This window comes from Spermophilus citellus (genome assembly GCF_964194105.1).
Source record: "Spermophilus citellus genome assembly, chromosome: 11".
Taxonomy (NCBI): domain Eukaryota; kingdom Metazoa; phylum Chordata; class Mammalia; order Rodentia; family Sciuridae; genus Spermophilus; species Spermophilus citellus.
In genome coordinates, this window is record NC_138192.1 from 117,535,996 (window position 1) to 117,556,131 (window position 20,136).

The window sequence follows — 20,136 nt, forward strand, 5'->3', positions numbered from 1 at the left end:
GTGTCAATGGGTTATTATAGAAACAGATTCCTCATGTACTTTCAAGGATTAAATTAGTATATATATATATATATATATACACACATATATATATATATAGCCCAATACCTAGAACACACTAAGCTCCAATAAATGTCAGATGTTAATATTTATTTAAATCTTTAGTTTTGTTCCAACTTCACAGATAGATTCAGTAATGTGAACTAAACTTCATGCGTAGAACTTTTGATACAGAGTTCAAATCAGATCTTAGCCATAGTGTTCATACAAAATATACACAGCCATCATTGGCTTGCCCATCATATAAAGGTAGTGATGTTTTTTAAACCTGACTTTTTCTACTCTTAGCTGTCCACTTACTTAAACCATTTATAAGTTCAATTAGGCAGCCGTCCTTTAGGAAGCCACAGATATCCCTATTACCTTGCAAAAAAACTTAAATTCTACAGCTTCCTGTGGCTGGTACTCATGGGACTCTGATGGCACCAAGGTACATGCAGCCAGCAGAATAAGCTAGCTCTGCTATTGTCTCTTTTCTTATCAGATGCCTGAATCTTGCCCCCCAAGTCACCTGCATGTGGTGTGTAGAGACTAACGGGCTGTTTGGTTCCTTCAGTTATAAGTTGGAGGTAGCCCTATGTTAGACATGCCTCCTTCCCTGACTCTAGGGAAAAGGAGGTGAGCAGACTCTGTTTAAGGACTCCTGCAGTCTAATGGGAGACAGACAAGAAATCAATGAACACAACTGTGATGTGAAGTGTGAGGATCAAGATATGCAGCAGTTTTATGGGGCTCCTAGCCCTGATGACGCTTTTGGCAAGGTCTATCTCTTGAGCTTGATGAAGACACAGGGAAGGGTACAGTGACAGGGAACACTACGCGCAAAGGCTCAGCATGGAGACTTTAGAGAATTCTGTGGCACTATTACCCAGGCCTGTCAACTCCAAGTTGTTTGTTCTTCTTGGTGATGGCTCCCTGCTCTTGGCTGGGTCAATCAGAGCTGCTTTTCTGGAAAGGGGCAATTGGGCTGCTCCCTGAACTTCAGTTGATCTGGGCGATGTAAACTCGGGGTGTGTGGGAGGAAAAGAAACAAAGCCACATGCCTGGAAAGAGGAGTGAGGTAGACCTGCCAAATGCCATGGAGTTGAGACTCAGGAGCCCCAAAGAGAGACAGCCCAAGAAAGGAGCCACCTTCCTGCTCCTGGTTTCGGTCCCTCTTAGAATCTTATGACCCTCAAGGTCCATCAGATACCATTGGATTCTTCCATGAAATGCCCTGTGGGCTTCAGCCTCATTAAAGCAGGTTTCTGTTGCTGACAACCACAGACATCTAGATGAAGGCAGACAGCACCACGTGTCAGGGGAACGCTAAGGAATCCAGCATGGACGAGCCAAAGCCATAAGAGACGTGTGAATTTTACCCCACAGGCAACAGGAGCCCCGGATGAGCTTTAAGCAGATGAGTAATACAACCCATGTCTCCCCTGAACTTGTAAGGGGCAGAGGCTCAAGGAAGGAGTCTAATTCGGAGGCTCCAGCATGAACAGTGCAGGTCTGAACAAAGCAAGGACAGGGGCAGCAGATGAGGAGGTGAGCTGGAGAGAACTTCAAGGGAAGACCCACAGGCCTTGGCTCTCAGGTGGATCAGCCACGGGCAGTGAGAAAGGCGGAGGGAGTCAAAAAGAAGACTTCAACCACAGTTTGGACAAATGGCTTAAAGGAGGCAGGTTGGTGGGTTAGGGGAGGTGCTGCCTTCTATGTTGGACTCGTAGTGAGGGCACAGCAGACACGTCATTGAGTGTGGAAAGGGCAGCTCTGGAAGCCCAGGACTGTTCGGCTGGCCTAGAAACAGTTCTGAAGGTCATTCTCACTGCTATGGCAGGGCACGGAAGCCCCTGGGGTAGATGGCATCCCCCAGGGAAACTGAAGAACAGAGAAAGGACAGGAAGGGGATGGAAGAGAACATTAGAGAATGTCAGCAGTCAAGGGACTGGCACATGGAGAGGGGCCTTTAATGGAGACCAAAAAGAAGCCAGAGGTGCAGGAAGAAAGCAAGAGCCCAAGGAAAACGAAAGTTCAAGAAGGAGGAAGTGTGGCAGATGAGAAAAATGACACTGTCATGCTCTATGGTGGGAGAGGAGATCTGACCACTTCTTTTCACCCCCTTCACTCTCTCTCTAGTCTAAGACACCTCATCTCTCTTCAGAGCAACTGAAATAGCCTCCTATCTACTTCCCTCTCTACCCTTTCCTTCATTCTCCATCCTGCAGCCAAGTTGATGAAAACCTTGCTCACAGTCCTCCACTCTTGGCCTCTGTGGTCCAAACTCATCTGTCATTTGCCTCTCTAACATCATCTCCTGCACAGATACCCTGCCATGACTACACTCCAGCCATCTGGGCCTCCTTCCCATTCAGAAGCATGCCCAGCACAGTCCTGCCTCAGGGCCTTTGCACCACTCTTCCCTCTTCCTATAATGACCTTCCTGATTTTTCACTTCCTCCAGGTCTCTGTGGAAGGTCAACTTGTTACAAAGTTTCCCTCACCACCTTATCTAAACTAGTCCCCCCCACCCGCACCCCCTCAAGCTGCTTTGTTCAAAGCAATAATTGATGCCTAACTTTCCATTTATACTTATTTGTTTGTTGTTATCAGACTCTGAGTCCCAGAAGGACAGGTCCCTTATTTGCTTGGACCACCGCTGTGTCCCCAGCCCTTAAATCAGGGTCAGGAAAAGAGCAATCATTAAATATTTGTTGAATGGATTCATTTGGTAATATTAATTTGGAAAATGTAACCATTTTCACCCCGATTCTACTTCTAAGTATCTATCATATTAAAATAACTAAGACTATCCATGAAGTTTTAGGTACAATATGTTCCCTGTAGCGTTGTTTGTAAGAGTCGATTGGTTAGATGACGCGTGGCCCATGCAGACAGACGAATCCTGCTCAGCTGTAAATGAGGCTGTACCTGACTCTTTATGAACATGAGAAGACTTTTGCAATAATCACGCACCTCTTCTCCAGCATGAGCTGGATGTAGGAAAGTTGCAAGGGCTGCTGTTAATTAGAGTAAAATATTTTGAGCTCTACAAGGTAAAAACCTTGCCCTCTCTGTTTATTTTTTTTTTCAGCACAATGGGTAATAGAAATGATAGGAGCCTGTACACACCAGAAATGAGAAGAGAGTGCCATCTGAGAGCTGGGCGCGCAGCTCAGTGGTAAAGTCTTGCCTAGCATGCATGAGATCCTGGGTCCAATTCCCAACAATGGAGGGGGGGGGGAGTAGAAAGCCATTCTTTGGAGCAAAAGGTGAGTATAACCAACTGTGAATTTGCACAATGGCTTTAGGGTTTATTGTCATAAACTTAACTATTTTCAAAAATTATCATTAAGAACATTCTTAGAGCACCGGGTGTGGTAGCTCATGCCTGTAATCCCAGCACCTCGGGAGGCTGAGACAGGAGAATTCCAAGTTCAAAGCCAGCCTCAGCAATGATAGGCACTAAATAAAATACAAAATAGGGCTGGGGAAGTGGCTCAGTGGTCGAGTGCCCCTGAGTTCAATTCTCAGTACCAAAAAAAAAAAAAAAATTCTTAGACACTCCTCCCTGAAGAAAAAAACATTCTTAGAGGTCAATAAATGTTATTGTCAATTTGAGCTGTCTTGATGGTCAACATTTTCCTTCCCTTTAAGGCAATCTTGGTCTAACAAAATTTCTTAGGAATATCATATGGCATTATAGCAAAACAGATTGCATTGAGAGAAAAACAAATTAGGCAAAAGAATAATATTCTCATTTTGTTTTTTAATGAAATATTATGCACATGCAACAAAGTATAGAAGGATGTGCAGATCATTGTTGACAGTGGTTATCTCCAAGAAGGAGAGTAGGATATTTATTCATCTTTGTCTTTTCCTTATCTGGATTTTCTAAATTTTAATATGAGATGATATTTTATGTAATATTTTATGTAATTAGTTTTCTCATTCTTATACAGGAGTCTTGTTACTTATGACTTTAAAAAAATTAAGATGAGCTGATGGCGCATGCCTATAATCCCAGCTACTTGGGAGGCTGAGGCAGGAGGATCTCAAGTTCAAGACCAGCCTGGACAACTTAGTGAGACCCCATCTCAAAATAAAATTTAAAAGGCTGGGGAGTAGCTCTGTGGTGGAGCACCCCTATGCTCAATCCCTAGAACCAGGGAAAAGAAATGAAGATGAGAGATGTGTCTTTGAACTCTAGTAAGGCAAGGATTTGTGGGTATTTTACTCATGGTGTCCCTCAGACACTGCAAGAAAACCTGGCTCACAGATGTTCCCCCTCCATAATTTTTTAAATGATATGAATAGTGTCAAATGCTACCAAGAGGAAGTATGGTCCAGAAATGCCATATGCATAGACTTTGGGCAAAGAACTAGAAGCCTGGGAGAAGTGGGTAGAGGTGGTATTTAACATCACCGAGGTGGGGCTGGACGGGGCACTACCGGGTACTCAACCTGAACAGAGGGAATAGAAGGCCACCTCTGTCCTGGACACCAGGGACAGGTCAGGGGAGGAGTGGAATAAGCTCAGGGTTCAGAGAGCTGTCAATGCAGAGGAACCTCCTGCCCAACAGCCTTAGGTAGATGGCAGACCAAATGAGAGACAGACAGACAGACAGGATACTATTCTGGGGTCAGAAGCTAGAGATGGAAGGTGCAGAAATAACAAGAGGCTAGAAGAAAGTCTGAGGAAATAACAAAGTAGAAAAAAATATAATAAGCAAAGAAACGTGATATACAATAACACAAAGATTGCCTTATATTAAATGCAAATAGGTAGAATCTAGATTTTTCTAACAAGACCACATGAGGGGCTGGGGATGTGGCTCAAGCGGTAGCGCGCTCGCCTGGCATGCGTGCGGCCCGGGTTCGATCCTCAGCACCACATACCAACAAAGATGTTGTGTCCACCGAGAACTAAAAAATAAATATTAAAATTCTCTCTCTCTCTCTCCCTCCCTCTCTCCCTCTCTCTTAAAAAAAAAAAAATTAAGACCACATGATACTATGACATGGTGACATTGTAACATTAAAAAAAAAAAATGCTTCAGTGCTAAGGTCCTGTGTTGGATCCCCAGCACCACAAAAATTTAAAAAAAATTTAAAAACTACCACAAGGTTTTCAGCTCAATTTTATCAGGAACCTAAAACAGCTCTAGAAAATAAAGCCATATATTTTTTTTAATGCCGGAAAGAAATGAACGAAACTATACACGGTGGTCGACTTTAGGTGGGGGGCCCACAGGCAGCCTGGTTTGGTTCTGTTTTCTGATTTGGTTTTTGGATTTTATATTTTTAGCTCTAACTTGGTTTGTAATCTGTATGCAAACCCAGCGGGCAAGCCTGGGACTCGGCCCCTCAGGGCACCTCTCAGGGACCCTCTTCCCTCTTCCCAGCACCCTGCCTGGGCCTTTTGCCAAGCTGGCCTCCACTCCTCTGCCAACTCCGGCTGACCCCCCGGCTATGGTGCCTGACTCTGTTGCTTGCACTGCCAGAACCCCCCGGCTTTTCTCACTTGCAGTGCCAGTCCCCTCTCCTACCACTGAGGTGACAGTCCCTGGGCTAGGTTGGTCACAGGCATGGCTTCCAACTGCCACAGCCCTCAGGCTCTTCCTGGTGCCCTGCCCTGAGCCACAGCTCTGCAGGCCTGTGCACCTCACCCTCTACAGAGGGCTCCTCTCGGGAATGCCAGGCTTCCATGAACCCCAGGGTGGATCCAGGCTAGGCTCAAACGGAAACCTCACTGTCACTCACCTCCTCTCAGGTCCATTCAGCGTCCATTCAGAGTCCACTCAGATCTTGGCTGCAAAGTGGACAGAGAACCAGTGTCATCGCTTTCCGGATATGGGGTCCAGGGAGGGGAATTCACGGCAGCCTGAGTGCAGATAGGGCACTGCCGGGTGAAGAGGAAGAGTGGGCATTACAGGAATGGGGGACGTTACAGGAATGGGGGACGACACTTCATCCTCTTTCCAAGTTCTGTCTTTTTCATCTCAAAACAGTTGGATGCCTGGGACAGTGACATATGCCAACTCCCCTCTTAGCAGCCTGACCCTAGGGCATCGCCACGCACAAAGCACTGCCACTACACTCACAAGGCAGGGTCGTGTGCCTACTCTTCGCCTGGCTCACCTTTCCAAGGCTTCTCTGCTACGATAGTGTCTGCCACTTATGGGGGCCCAAGTCTATCCCAAAAGCCAGGCGTTCACCTTGAAACCTGACAGCACCCTTCTGATGTTGCCATCCCTCAGAGGACACAGGGGTCAGAGAAACCAACTAACTTGTTCAAGACCACACAGTGAGGCAGGAGAGACCAAGACAAACCTCACTGGGACCCTCCCAGGGCCCTACCCACAGCAGCCTGTCTCCATGTCACACAGCATTGAGAACTCAGGCTTCCAACAGTGAGTCCCAGATGAAACTCCTCATGCCACTTACCTGCTGCTGAGTTACATCAGGTGAAGGCCTTAATCTCTCTGGGCCTTAGTTCCCTCTTCTATAAAACGAGGATAGTAGTAATTCCTACCATAAGGTCCTAGTGAACATTAAATAAAATAATTCACATAGAAAGTGCTTTTCATGGTACCTGGCACATGGTAAATTTTCAGTTATCAGCAAATAATAATCATTAATATCTATTATTTAACATCATGGGAAACATACTAGATATATAAGGATTGAGATAAGGGCCCTTCTTATGGCGTGAAAACTGAAATAGAACTTGGGGTCAAAGTTTCAGTTTCACTAAACGGGCAGAAGTAGTTTATTTTGGGACTCCTTCCAACAACTATTTGTTCTCACCTTGCCCTGAAGCTCTAAGAAATCCCATATTCTCTCTCTCTCTCTCTCTCTCTCTCTCTCTCTCTCTCTCTCTCTCTCTCTCTCCCCCCCCTTTTCCCCTTACACTGTCTCCCTTTGCAATATCTAACAGATGACACTGATTTGACATCTTATATACGTGTGTCACATTATAGCTCTGTACCCCATACATATGTACAAATATCATGTGTCGTATTAGAATCTAAGAGGTTGTTCCAGGGTCCAAGGAGAGGCCAGGTAAGTCAGCACTGACATACAGCTATCGAGATGCTACACTAACATGTTGGACTGTGCTGTACCAATCTGCTCATGACCTTGAAGCCTCAGAAAAAGAGGATCTTCCGTGCAGCAAGAGAATGATTTTAAAAACCCATTCTCATTTCATGCTTAATGACTGAAAGAAAAACGTTCCCAACCCAAAGAGCATTTGTCCTTTTCTAAAGGGGACTTAAAGTAATGATTTTGACAGATCAGGAAGGAGGCGGGGGAGGAGGTGGAGGATCAGAGTCACCGAGGGGAAAGGAAGGAGAGGAAAGGGACAGGAGGAGGACTTCCCAAGAACTGCTTTGTCAGGCTTGCTCAGCAGCTTCGGGGAAGCATATACCAAGAACTGGCCTCTCTGGAGCCCCTGGTCACTGATAATCACGATCCAGCAAAGATAGATGTTGCCTATCAAGTTCACATGGAGATGTGGGACTCTTCACATCTCTCAGAAGACTCAGATCAAGGGCAGCTCATCTTCTTAGAACTGGAAGGGAGCTTACCCAATCAGACCTCCTTTCATGAAAGAAGAAACAGGTTCCCTAAGCTGACATGAATGTTCATGTGACACAGCCACCAAGTCTTTCTTTTCTTTCTGTATTATTATTATTATTATTATAAACATCTTTCCAAATCGTCAGGTTCAGTTAGGACTTCCAAAGGGATCTCTTTGTTCCTTTTGTTCTACAGGGAGTTTCAATGACTTTCTCACATGTCCTCCATTTGTAAGTTTCCTTTGTCCCCCTAAATGTCATTTCTGTGCTCTGTGACTTTGTTCACAGGGCTCAGCACAGCACAAAGGTGGAGGTAAGAAAGCGTTGTTACATTATCAGGTAACTTGCTTAATACGTGGGACCTTGCAGAGGGGACAGGGTATGCTGATTCCTGCTCACAGGGGTGCTTGTGACGTGGGAGCCCCGCGCTTCATGGCCCCCAGGCCTGGACTTGCTTCATCTCCCCGCACCCTCCACCTTCAGAGTTGGAACAAAGCCAGCTGTTTCAGGAAGACAGCTTGTTGTTGACAGGACTCAGGAAGAGGACAGATGTGGCCACTTAGGTTTCTGTTGGGCAACACGATTCCTTCCCATGTCGAAAGTGACTGGATTTCTTCAGAGTCCCTCCCCTTACCTTCTAGATCTCACTTCTTCCACCTCCTGATTTGAGTCTGGCTAAATGAAAGGGATGATGATTCTGGGATTATGTGGGGTCATTTGCCCCCAACACACATATACGCACGTACGTGCAGCATACGTGCACACTCTGGGTCCCTAGACATCCAGTCAATGTATCTTGCAGGCTGACACTATGAGGGGAGCAGGGGGAGCTGGGGATTGAACCCAGCACTCCCCTGGGTTTATTACGCTAGACAAGTGCTCTGCCACTGCACTACATCCCCAGGCCACAGGTTGACATTTTAAACTCACTTGGAGAACATTTTAACACATTGATCTTTAAGGAAATAAAGAAGAAGGAAAACTTTGTTTCCATTTTATGTGCTAGATTAATTTTTAGGGATAGTGGAATGGGGAGATGTGGGGAAAACAGTCGCCAACACGCATGCACACACTCTGCATGTAAGGGCTAACTAACATACATTTTTAAAGGTTTTAAATAGATATCTAAGGTTGAGAGCGAGAGAGAAAAATCTTTAGGGACAGAAATGAAGAGGGCACTTAGAGATGTGTGCACTGAGGGAGCAGGAATTGAAGCCACAGGAGCTTAAAAAGATGCTAGAGCTAGTCACGCACCTTAAGGCTGGGGGTGGTAATGATCCACACCTGTGGATCCCGTGGACCCAGCAATCAACCGCCACTAGAATTCCTGCAACAAGTGGGGACCGGGAAAGAGCTACCTGCCCTTGCATGGAAATGGAAGAACACCTGCCAGCCCTGAGACGATCCCCAAGTGAGCTGCCTGCCCCAGGCCGTGGGAGACAGAAGAGCACGTAAGGAACCTTCCCAAATCCCAGGCCTGGGTAGCAAGTGACGAGGACCCAAATCTGCCATTTGGAATGGTGTAGAAACCCAGAGTCAAGAAACAGCAACAACAACAGAACCCTCTAAGCCACGTAACCTAGGAGGGCTCAGTGAGCCCCCCAGGAACTGCCCCTGTGTAGTCTTCATAACCCAGGGCACATGCAAGACCCTTATGTGGGGGGGGGGGGGGGCAGGGACATTAAGGCTGAGAGGAATGGCACATGCCTATAATCCCAGCTTCTCGAGAGGCTAAGGCAGGAGGATCACAAGTTTAAAGCCAGCCTGGGCCACTTAGCAAAATAAAATAAACATGGCTGGGGATGTAGGTCAGTGATAGAGAGCCCCTGGGTTCAATCCTCAGCACCAAGAAGAAGAAGAAAAAATCCACTAAAAATGACACAAAAGGGACTATTTTAAAGGGACAATTCGGGCTGGGGATGTGGCTGAAGCGGTAGAGCGCTCGCCTGGCATGCGTGCGGCCCGGGTTCGATCCTCAGCACCACATACCAACAAAGGTGTTGTGTCCACCGAGAACTAAAAAATAAATATTAAAAAATTCTCTCTCTCTCTCTCTCTCTCTCTCTCTCTCTCTCTCTCTTTAAAAAAAAATAAAATAAAATAAAAAAATAAAGGGACAATTCTATAAGATACAAGAACAAAGAAAATGTGAGAGAAGAAAGCAGATTTTCAGAGTCAAAAAAATAGATGAGTGAGTGTAATTAAGTTACTAGACCAGAAAGAGACAACAAAGGGAACCAATGAAATCACTACAAAAACTGGAATAGCCTCAGAAAGATAATAGGAAATATTGCATTCGTGAGACGAGAATGAGATGCTACAAAGGGGAACAGAAAAAAAATCTATTTGGAAATTTAAAATACTATAGAAAATTTTAAATTTCTATATTATATTTGAAATATCTATCTTATATATTATATTTTAAATATATTAAATATCTATATTTCAGTGAGAAAGTTGGGAAACACATTAAGGATAGCTTCTTGGAAAATAGAAAGATGAAGTTATTTTGAAACAGGCAGAAAGGGATACGAATATTAGAGAATCAGTCTTGGAAGTTTAACACCTAAATAAAAAAAAAGTTCTAGAAAAATTTAATAGGGAAAATGAAGGATCAACAAGTGTCAACAAAAAAAAATAAAACAAGCAAATTCTATAGAACCCGAGTTTCCAGATTAAACAGATTTACCAGTACCCAGCATAATGAATGAGAAGGCTCCTAGGAAGCACATATCATGCTTTCTAAAACTGATAAAGATAAGATAAAGAAAAGATTCTAAGAGAAAGAGAAAGAAGATAAAGATTCTAAGAGAAAATTCATCACCTACCAAGGATCAAGAATTACAAAAGTATCAGAAGTCTCAATGGCAACCCTGGAAGCTAGAAGAAACCAAGAAAAACCTGCAAATTTCTGAAGGAAAATGAGTTCCAACCTAGAACACAGTACCCAACCAAAAGACCAATCCAGCATGAAGGTAGAGGAAAGGCACTATTGGAAATGCAAGTTCTCAAAAAGGTTATCTCTTACATCTCCTTTCTCAACAAAATCCAGTAATACAGTCAGGCGCAGCAGTGGTACATGCCTGTAATTATGGGAACTAGGGAGGCTGAGGCAGGAGGATCATAAATCGGAGGTCAACCTGGGCTATTTAGCAAGACCTTGTCAAAATAGAAAATAAAAATGGCTGGGGATATAACTTAGTGATAGAGCAACCCCTGGGTTTAATCCCCTGCCAAGAAAAAAAAATGTTAAATCAAATAATCCAGCAAAATATGAGTCAGTTTAAGAATAATGATAGTTACACTTCAAATAGAACCTATTGCATGCTGATATGAGTCAGTTTAAGAATAATGATAGTTACACTTCAAATAGAACCTATTGCATGCTGGGCATTCTTCTAACTGCCATAGGAGTACTTATGTGTATGTATACTCATTTAATTTAATCCTCATAGCAATTAGCTGAGCTTTATTCTTGTCAAGCGGGAGGTAAATTCTGTGAACAGCAGAACTGGGTTTTTAAACCAGGCTATCTGGCTTTAGGGCCCAGGTCCTTAAAGAGAAAAGAAGATTTAACATCCATTCATGATTTCAAAAATTTTAAATTCTCAACAAGCTACGAGTAGAACTTTCTCAACCTGATAGAAGGTCTCTATGAAAAATCTACAGCTAACATCATATTTAGTGAAAACTGGATGCCTTAGGACCAGGAGCAGGGCGAGATGTCTGCTTTTGACACTTCTATTCAGCACTGGACTGGAGATGCTGCTCAGTGAAATAAGACAAGAAAAAGATTAAATGGCATAAGGAAAATGAAGAAATAAAGCTATTTTCTCAGATTACATACATATAAAATCCAGAGAATACTTTTTTTAAAAAAACTACAAGAACTAATAAGTGGAAAAGGTTCCAGATTACAAAGACAGTACATTAGTAAGTAAATTGTTACAAAGTCAATATACATAGTACAATTATGTTTCTATACTCTAGTAATAAAGAAATGGAAAATTTTTTCTTTCAAAATACCATTTGTGATAGCACCCTGCCCCAAAAAAGCCACAGATACTTAGGGGTAAATTTAATAACATATGTACAAGATCGGTGTACCAAAAACTAGAAAACATTCTTTGCAAACAAAGAAAGATACCATGTTCCTAGACTAGGAGACTCAATATTAATGTCACCATTTTCTCCAAATTGATCTATGGATTTGAGGTAATCCAAATAAAAATCTAAATTGAATATGTTGTAGAAATTGACCAGCAGATCTAAAGTTCATCTAGAAATGGAATGAAAGAAATTCAGAAGAAAAAAAAAAGAGCAAACCAGGGAGTAACCTATCCAGATTGAAGCAAAACAACAAAGGGCTCTGGAAGAAATGTCTCCAAAAAAGAAAATAAATGACTAAATTACCCAATGAATGGAGTGCATGGAGAGAGACATTGGACACTGGTGCATGGAAAGTCTACCATCAATTCCAGGGAAAACAGAACTGGTCCAAAAAAAGGAAGTGTAAATGTTGTACCTCACTGTGATAATTTTTATGGGGTTGTTATAACAAAAAGATTGAATATTGATTGAACCAAAAATATGGTATCAGTGGTATCTTCTCCATATCTAGGAGAATGGAGAAGGTGGTATTTTGGGATTTGGGGACCAGAATGAAAGCAAAAAACAAGCCGAGAGAGCATTAAATTCTCCATCACCAAACAGAAAGTCAATACATGATACCTAAAACTAAGGGGTCTCAAGAACAGGCAAGAAGTAATACATATATACAATGGAATATTACTCAGCCATAAAGAAAAGTGAAATGGTGGCATTTGCTGGTAAATGGATGGAACTGGAGACTATCATGCTAAATGAAATAAGCCAATTCCAAAAAACCAAAGGCTGAATGTTCTCTCTGATGTGTGGATGCTGACTCACAATAGGCAGAGGTGGGAGGGAGGAATGGAGTTTCACTGCATGAAACAGGGTTAAATGCGGGGGAAGGGGAGCAGGGATGGGAATGGGAAAGACAGCAGAATGGATCTGACATAACTTTCTGTGTTCACATGTGAATACACGACCAGCGTAACTCCACACGGTGTACAACCACAAAAATGGGAAGTTAAACTCCATGTATGTAAGATGTCAAAATACATTCTACTGTCATGTTTAACTAAAAAGAACAATTTTTTTTAAAAGGAACAGGTATGATATTGAGTATGATATTGAGGACTATGTGGACCCCTATTAGAGGAAGTAGCTTAAAAGTGGAACCTTGACACCTTTGCCTTGGGTTTGTCACAGGACTTGGGGTTGCAAGGCCACCGATTCTCTTTATAAGCTTTATAAACAATGTATATAAAATACTTTGATAAAGAAAAACTAATCTTTAAAGACCCCGTTAACATGTTCATTTTTTTTATCTTTTATGTCTTTTGTTCATTTCTACCTCAAGATCTTGAATTTAAAGCAAGAACCCCAAGGTGATTCAACTATGGGCCCTTGGTGGATTTCTGGGTCCCGTCCGGAATGACCCATCCAGTCTTGGTGACAGCAGAAGGCTGGGCTCCACACCACCCGTTGGTGAGTGGCCATCTCTAGGAGGATACATTGCTGGAAAGATCTTTAGACCAAAGAAGAGATGGTCATTTAATTTTATTTCCTTTGCCTCTCTGAGATTTTTAGCCTCCAAAAGGCCCTTATTAAAATGCAAGTTGCTGGGAAAGGGATGATCTTAAACCCCTTTGGCATAAAACCTGAACTTTTGGTTAATATTTTTACTGGAACTGACAAGAATGGATTACTGGATAGGAGGGCAAGGGATGGTGAGGGCTATTGCTCCTGAGAAGGGGAACTAATTCAGGAGAAAACAGTAGATTTTGACATAATTACTTGGAGGCTGGAACATTTTAAACATTTAAAAAATAAATGCTTAAATCATTGCACATTATACAGAACATAAATTCAGACCCCAGCCCCTGCCCCCCACTTTATCCTTGATGTGCCCTCTATCCTAATCCCAATCCCCTTTCTCACCATCTCCCATTTCTGACTCCTCCCCTGATTTGCCCACCCCTGATCCCAGCCCCATCCTGGTCATGAGCCCCTCCCTACGGGGACCTATCGCCCTAGATCTGACCAGTCATCTAATCCTCACTCTATCTAGTGATTGAAACGCCTGTATTGGATACTTCGTATGTTATGTTAAGGGAGTACCAAAATCCTGGCATTTTAAAAAATCTGAAATCCAAGTCATTTATGTCTTGTGTTAAACCCAGAGGACCACATGCCACATTGAAATATCTAATCAAATAATGTTGAACTTTTGGGTTGAAGAGCTCTCATTATATCCCTCCCCTGTTTAAAACCCTTCCGCCTTATTTTATGGCTGCTAAATTCCCATTTCCCAAATTACTAGTCACTTGTGTTTCTCTAGACCCAATAAGGATCTTCGTTTCCTTTCTGAAGCCATAAGGGAGCTGCTTTGGGAATTGGCACAGGGTGACGGAGAAGAAAGATGGATATTAAGGAAACAGGGGAGGGCAGAGGACACAGGGGCGGGAGAGAGAGGAAAAGAGGTCCTGTTTTTAGCCCTCCTCGCTGAGATGCTTTCTGCATTCTTCTCATCTTCTTTCCTGAGTCAGATTCATGTCTGAGGGCTGGAGTCCCTGACTTCTTTCTCATCCACCTGCCTGGGGAACCTCAAGTGGAACCAGCCCAGGAACCTCCATCCCGGCCCTAGAAGAGCATCTTAGATGATGCTCCAGAAACCATGGTGTTATGGTTTGGATGTGAGGTGTCGCCTGAAAGTTCATGCAAGAAGGGTGAATGGATTATGAAAGCCTTAACCCAATCAGTGAATTAATCCCCTGATAGGGATTCACTGGGTGGAGACTGTGGGCAGATAGGGTGTGGCTGGAGGAGGTGGAAATTGGGGTGTGCCTTTGGGGTAGTATTTTGTGAGCTGAGCTTAGTGTCTGCTTCCTGGTGTGATGTCTTAAGTTGCTTTCTTTGCCTCACTCTTCCGCCCTGACTTCCTACCCTACCTTAGAACCTGAGGAATGCAGTTGGCCATCTAGGGACTGAACCTCAAAATAAACTTTTCCTGCTCTAATTGTTCTCCTCAGGTCTTTCTTTAGGTCACAGCAGTAAAAAAGCTGACTAAAACAAAGAGTGACCCTACTAGTGAGGTCTTTTTGCTCCAGCCTTGTAGCCAATCACCCATCCTGACACCCCTCCCTGAGCCTCCCACAACTCCGCACTTACCCAACCCCTAAGCCTCTCTCCAACCTGGTCCAGCCCCAACTGGACCCTCCCTGTCCCCAAGCCCTCATAGTATCCCTCATCCTCACCCACCCCATCCCCAATCTCTCCTTATTTCTGAATCTCTCCCTGTTCCTGACATTCATCCTTCTCTGACATTTCACCTTAACCCAACCTCCACCCATCCCTGCACCTCATCTGACTCCAACCTCAACCCTTGACCCAGTCTCACCCTTTATTGAATGCCCACCTGGGAACCTCCAGCTCAAGCCATCTGATACCCGCCATGCCCCATATTCCAATGCATTCTCAGTGTTGCTTAAGCTGGTTAGAGTTGAGTTTCTACCATGAGCAATTAAAGGAGCCCCGATGTCTTCAGAACATTTTTACACAGATAAAAACAGAATGAAGATAAACCACATAGGCAAACTTAAGGGATGAAGTACTCACCCAGGGTAGCAGGAGGGTGAAGAGGAGGGGACCCATAGATAAGAGGTGCTCTGAGCAGATGGTGTGCAAATGAGCTTGGGCCTTTTCGCACCTATTCATTCATTCAATAAATATTTACTGAGAGGTAAATGGGCTCCAAGCAGCGTGTCAGATACCAGGGATACAGAGTGAACAAACAGATGATTCCTGCTTCACAGAGGAAAAACTGTGAATAAACTGCTATTCCATCCATGTAAGCATTTGGGGAAGGGGTGAGTTAACGCAGTCAGGATTGGGGTATGTATTTTGAGAGATGAGCTTAGTCTCTGTTCCTGGTGTGATGTCCTAAATTGCTTTTGAGGGGCCCCAGGGGAGGAAGCTTAAGTGGAGGTGAAGCTGAGATTCTCTGGAGGAATATTTTCTTTTGCTCAGAACAAAGGGATCCTCAGCCCAGGGAGCAAGAACAATGTGTCTGTGTCTCAAGAGATACTTTTGGGGGAGTAATACCCCCATTCTACTGTAGGAACAACCAGTAACATCACTCACACCTTTTACTCTACATCACAGCCAAGATATTCCCACAGGCACAAATGCAAAACAGAAATTTATATATATTTTTTATTATTAATTTTTTTTATATCTGACAGTGGAATGCATTACAATTTATATTACACATAGAGCACAATTTTTCATATCTCTGGTGGTATACAAAGTATATTCCCACCAATTTGTGTCTTCAGACACGTACTTAGGGTAATGATGTCCATCACATTTTACCATTAATTCTAACCCCCTGCTCCCTCCCTTCCCCTCCCACCCCTCTGCCCTAGAGTTCATCTATTCCTCCCATGTTCCCCCTCCCTACCCCACTATGAATCAGCCTCCTTATATCAGAGAAAACATTCAGCATTTGTTTTTTGGGGATTGGCTAACTTCACAAAACAGAAATTTTACTGGAAATGGCTAGCACCCAGCTGATTGACCGCTGTGCAGGGATCTGTGAAGTTGCTGAGACTCTGTGTAGGTTAGAAGCACCAAGAGGGCAACGAGCTGCTAGCCTTGTTCCATCCATGGCTCAGCACATTCCCAACGTGCACATTGTCCTGTCTATGATGTTGGTCATGATGTAAAGAGGCATCTCTTGCGATAGGTCTGGCTTCCCAACCACCCTCTGTTCACCTACTATACCTAAGGGAAGAACGCTTTCCTGCTCCATCACAAGGTCTCCGTCACAAGGATGGCTTGATGTTTCAGCAGCACCTGCTTCCATGTCCCCAGAAGACACTGCAACACACTAGAGATAGAAAAAAAATTGCATGGCCGGGCGTGGTGACATATGCCTGTAATCCCAGTGGCTTGGGAGGCTATGGCAGGAACATCACAAGTTCAAAGCCAGCCTCAGCAATTTAGTGAGGCCCTAAGCAACTTAAGGTCCTGTCTTAAAATAAAAAATAAAAAGGGCTGGGGATGTGGCTCAGTAGATAAGTGCCCCTGGGTTCAATCCCTGGCAGCCTCCCCCCCCCCAAAAAAAAAAAAAAAAGAAAGAAAGAAAGAAAGGAAAGAGTTGCATGAACTCAGAGCACAGGACACAGAGTTCTCGAACAGGCTGGCTGGAACATACTCAGCAGTTGGGGTGATGCTCCAGAGAGTCACCAAGACAGTCAGCCCATAGGAGCAAACAGTTTCAGCCCATTTTTATTTGTAGGTTTGCTTGATTGCTTGCTTGCTTGTTTTGCTCCAATGTCAGATGGGGCTATGCATGTGATGGTGCTGATTACCCAGTTAGTGGGTCAAAGATCCAAGAATTCAACAGAAATGGTGGGGTTCCTTTCCATGGAAACCTGAAGCTAGTCCTTGGAAGTCTCTCGGCACTTTCTCAGAAGGCTGGTGAGGGCCCTGAAGACAAAAGTCCCTAACTTCCCCACATTTTATAGTTCCCCTCCAAACCCAGATAACATCTGTCTGGACCCAGGCTACCCCCACACAACCTTGGGATGAGGGTTATTCTTTCTTTATGAGGGTGACATATCCTTTCATTGATGCTTTTCAGAGGTTTGAAGGGACAGTGATAGAGGAAGAAGTGTATGAGGTAACATGATGACGTGTCAGGAACTCTTTGCTGATCAGGCCACGGGTAGCCAGGATCTTGAGGAATCCATTGCGAAAATTTTGGCCAATGAAGGCATAGATGATGGGGTTGAGGCAGGTGTGGAGGAAACCCAAAATCTCTGTAGCATCCAGAGCCTGGTCAATGTCGTTGCGGCGCTCACAGGTCTCCTCTATTAAGTGGGTCCTCATGAGGGTGTCTGCGACCAAGACCAGGTTGTAAGGCAGCCAGCAGAGCAGGAAGACCAGCACAACAGCAAAGATGACCCTCATGGCCCGGTGCTTCTGCCCCATGTGGGCCTTAAACAGGGTGCGCAGGGTGAAGCCATAGCAGAACAACATGATGAGCAGCGGTATGACAAAGCCAAAGGTCTGGGGCAGGATCCGCAACACCATCCGCCATTTTGCTGTATCATTACCCAGGAACTCATAGCAGACTGGGCTGGAATTGGTAGGACTAAAGGCCTGGCGGAAGATGAAGAAGGGCAGGGACAGAATCAAAGAGAATCCCCAGATGCCCAGACATATGAACTTGACCAAGTGGCGCTTTTTGGTCAGTGTACGTGTGGCATGGACAATGGCCAGATATCGGTCCATGCTGATGCAGGCCAGTAGTAGAATACCACTGTAGAAGTTCACTTCCTTCAGGAGTGAGACCATCTTGCACAGGGGTGTGCCAAAAATCCAGCCCTTCTCCTTAGCAGCCGCCCAGATGGGCAAGGTCAGAGCAAAGAGCAGATCGGCCACGGCTAGATTCAGCAGGTAGACATCAGTGACTGAACGGTTGACCCGACTGTATAAGATGACCAGTATCACCAGGGAGTTTCCCAGCAAGCTCAGCAGGAACACCACAGCATAGATGACCACCACAACATGCTTGTTAAGCATCTCAGTGTCCAGGCTACAGGGGCTGTACTCTTCACCCAGAGGTGGCATGCCAGTGAAATTGAAATCATACTCAAGGAATGTCCACAGATCAGAGATATTCCACATGCCTTCTTTGATTTCAGACATGGTTTGACCTAGTCGAAAGGTTAGAAGAAATGAGATTTAGTAATTCAGATTCAAGTGATTCTTATGAAGGATGTGAGAACACTTATCAGGACAATTTTTGCTTCTCTGATGGTTTGGAAACCAGAGATTATTCCCTTTACCTCCAACTTGACCACCCAGGGTTACCAACCTTCCATGTACTCTGAGGCCCAGCGTGAGCATGGGATAAGATCCAACTTGGAGAAGACACCTTTGCACTTGATTGGCCCGAGGACTGGGGAAACTCTACCTGCAGCTCCACCTCTTGCCCTCTTTAGCCTTCATCCTCTGCCATGTGTGTGCCTTCAGATGGGAAATCAGGCTGGTCTTACTCACTCAGGACAGGCCAGAACTCTGCAAAAGGGCAGGATGCAAGCCCGATCCAGTTGTCCCTTTCTACCTTATTTCTCCTCCTATGAGCTCCCAATTCCTGTGCTCCTCCCTGTGCCTTCAATTCACAAATATGCTAGAAGAAACTGAGAGCATCAAATTGCATTATGCTATGTGGATGCTCCTCAACTTACAATGGAACTATATCAATCATTAGCTGAAAATATCATAAGTCAAAAATGCACTTAATACACCTAACCTACATCATAGCTTAGCCTTGCCTATCTTAAGTGTGCTCAGAACATTACATTAGATGATGCTTGGGAAAATATCCTCTTGCACAAAGCCTATTTTGTAATAAAGTGTTGAATATCTCATTTTAACTTTAGTGGATACCCTACTGAAAGTTTAAAAAAAAAAACAGAATGGTTGTGTGGTGCTGTCACACCATTGTAAAGTCGAAAGATTATAAATTGAACCATCATAAGTGGGGGGCTGTCTTTATTTTAAGTCTATCTTCAAACGAGTATTAAATATCTTGGTCCTCTGTCTAAAGGAAGTCTAAGCATTTGGGAGGACAACATCTCAATCGCTTAAACATCCACAGAATCATTCAGCAGATTTCAAATAGTTTTTTTTTTCTTGTAAAACAATTTGTTGAAACTTCCCAGAAGCCCAGTACGAGAAACAGATCAAAATTGAGCTGCTAGTGCAGGCCAAGGAGGTCATGTGCAGCTCTCTCCAGGAAGACGTCCCCAACCCCCACCCCACCCCCTCTCCAGGCCCTCCAGAGAACCCTCTGAAAATCTTTGGAAGTTCACCAAACTGGAAATGAGGTGAGCTGGCACCTAGTGGCTTTCTCTTTTGTGACCTTGACTGGGATCTTTTACACCTATACATTTCCATTTCACATCAGCAAATTAAGGGAGATGGAGAAGGTACCTCTCCTTTGCTTCCACATCTAAGTTTCTCTGATAAGTTCAGTATGTTCTCAGTATGTTCTCTCCTTTCCAGCATTCACATTCTCACAGAGGACAGAGTCATGGTAGTCTTAGGACAAACCAATGAATATCAAATTGAGGAACTGTTGACCTCTGCCCTACAAAAGGGCAAAGAGTACAGAGAAAGGACAAGAAGGCTCCTTCTCACCAACTATGACCAAGTAGGAGGTCAGAACTGAATCAAAGGCACAGGGAGGAGGCTGGAAGCCAGGCAACAGAAATCCTCAGATTCCAGAGAAATAAATGCATATTCTACAATAAAGTCAAACCAAGCCTCCCTAGCCCAAAGAAAGTCCTGAACAAACAGGCAGATTCTTACCTGAGGTACCAGCCAGGAACAGCCAAGGCAGGAGCCTGTA

The 20,136-nt window shown here is 44.1% G+C and overlaps 1 protein-coding gene across 1 annotated transcript; it reads right to left on the reverse strand.

The window, feature by feature from the left end:
- Nucleotides 1-16,209: 16,209 nt before the first annotated feature.
- CXCR1 (C-X-C motif chemokine receptor 1) lies at nucleotides 16,210-20,136 on the reverse strand. The gene is made up of 2 exons (XM_081262395.1): nucleotides 20,097-20,136; nucleotides 16,210-18,436 (listed from the first exon to the last, which is right to left on the reverse strand). The coding sequence occupies exon 2, from the start codon at nucleotides 18,426-18,428 to the stop codon at nucleotides 17,355-17,357; it is 1,074 nt and encodes a 357-aa protein (XP_081118521.1). The 5' UTR covers nucleotides 18,429-18,436; nucleotides 20,097-20,136; the 3' UTR covers nucleotides 16,210-17,354.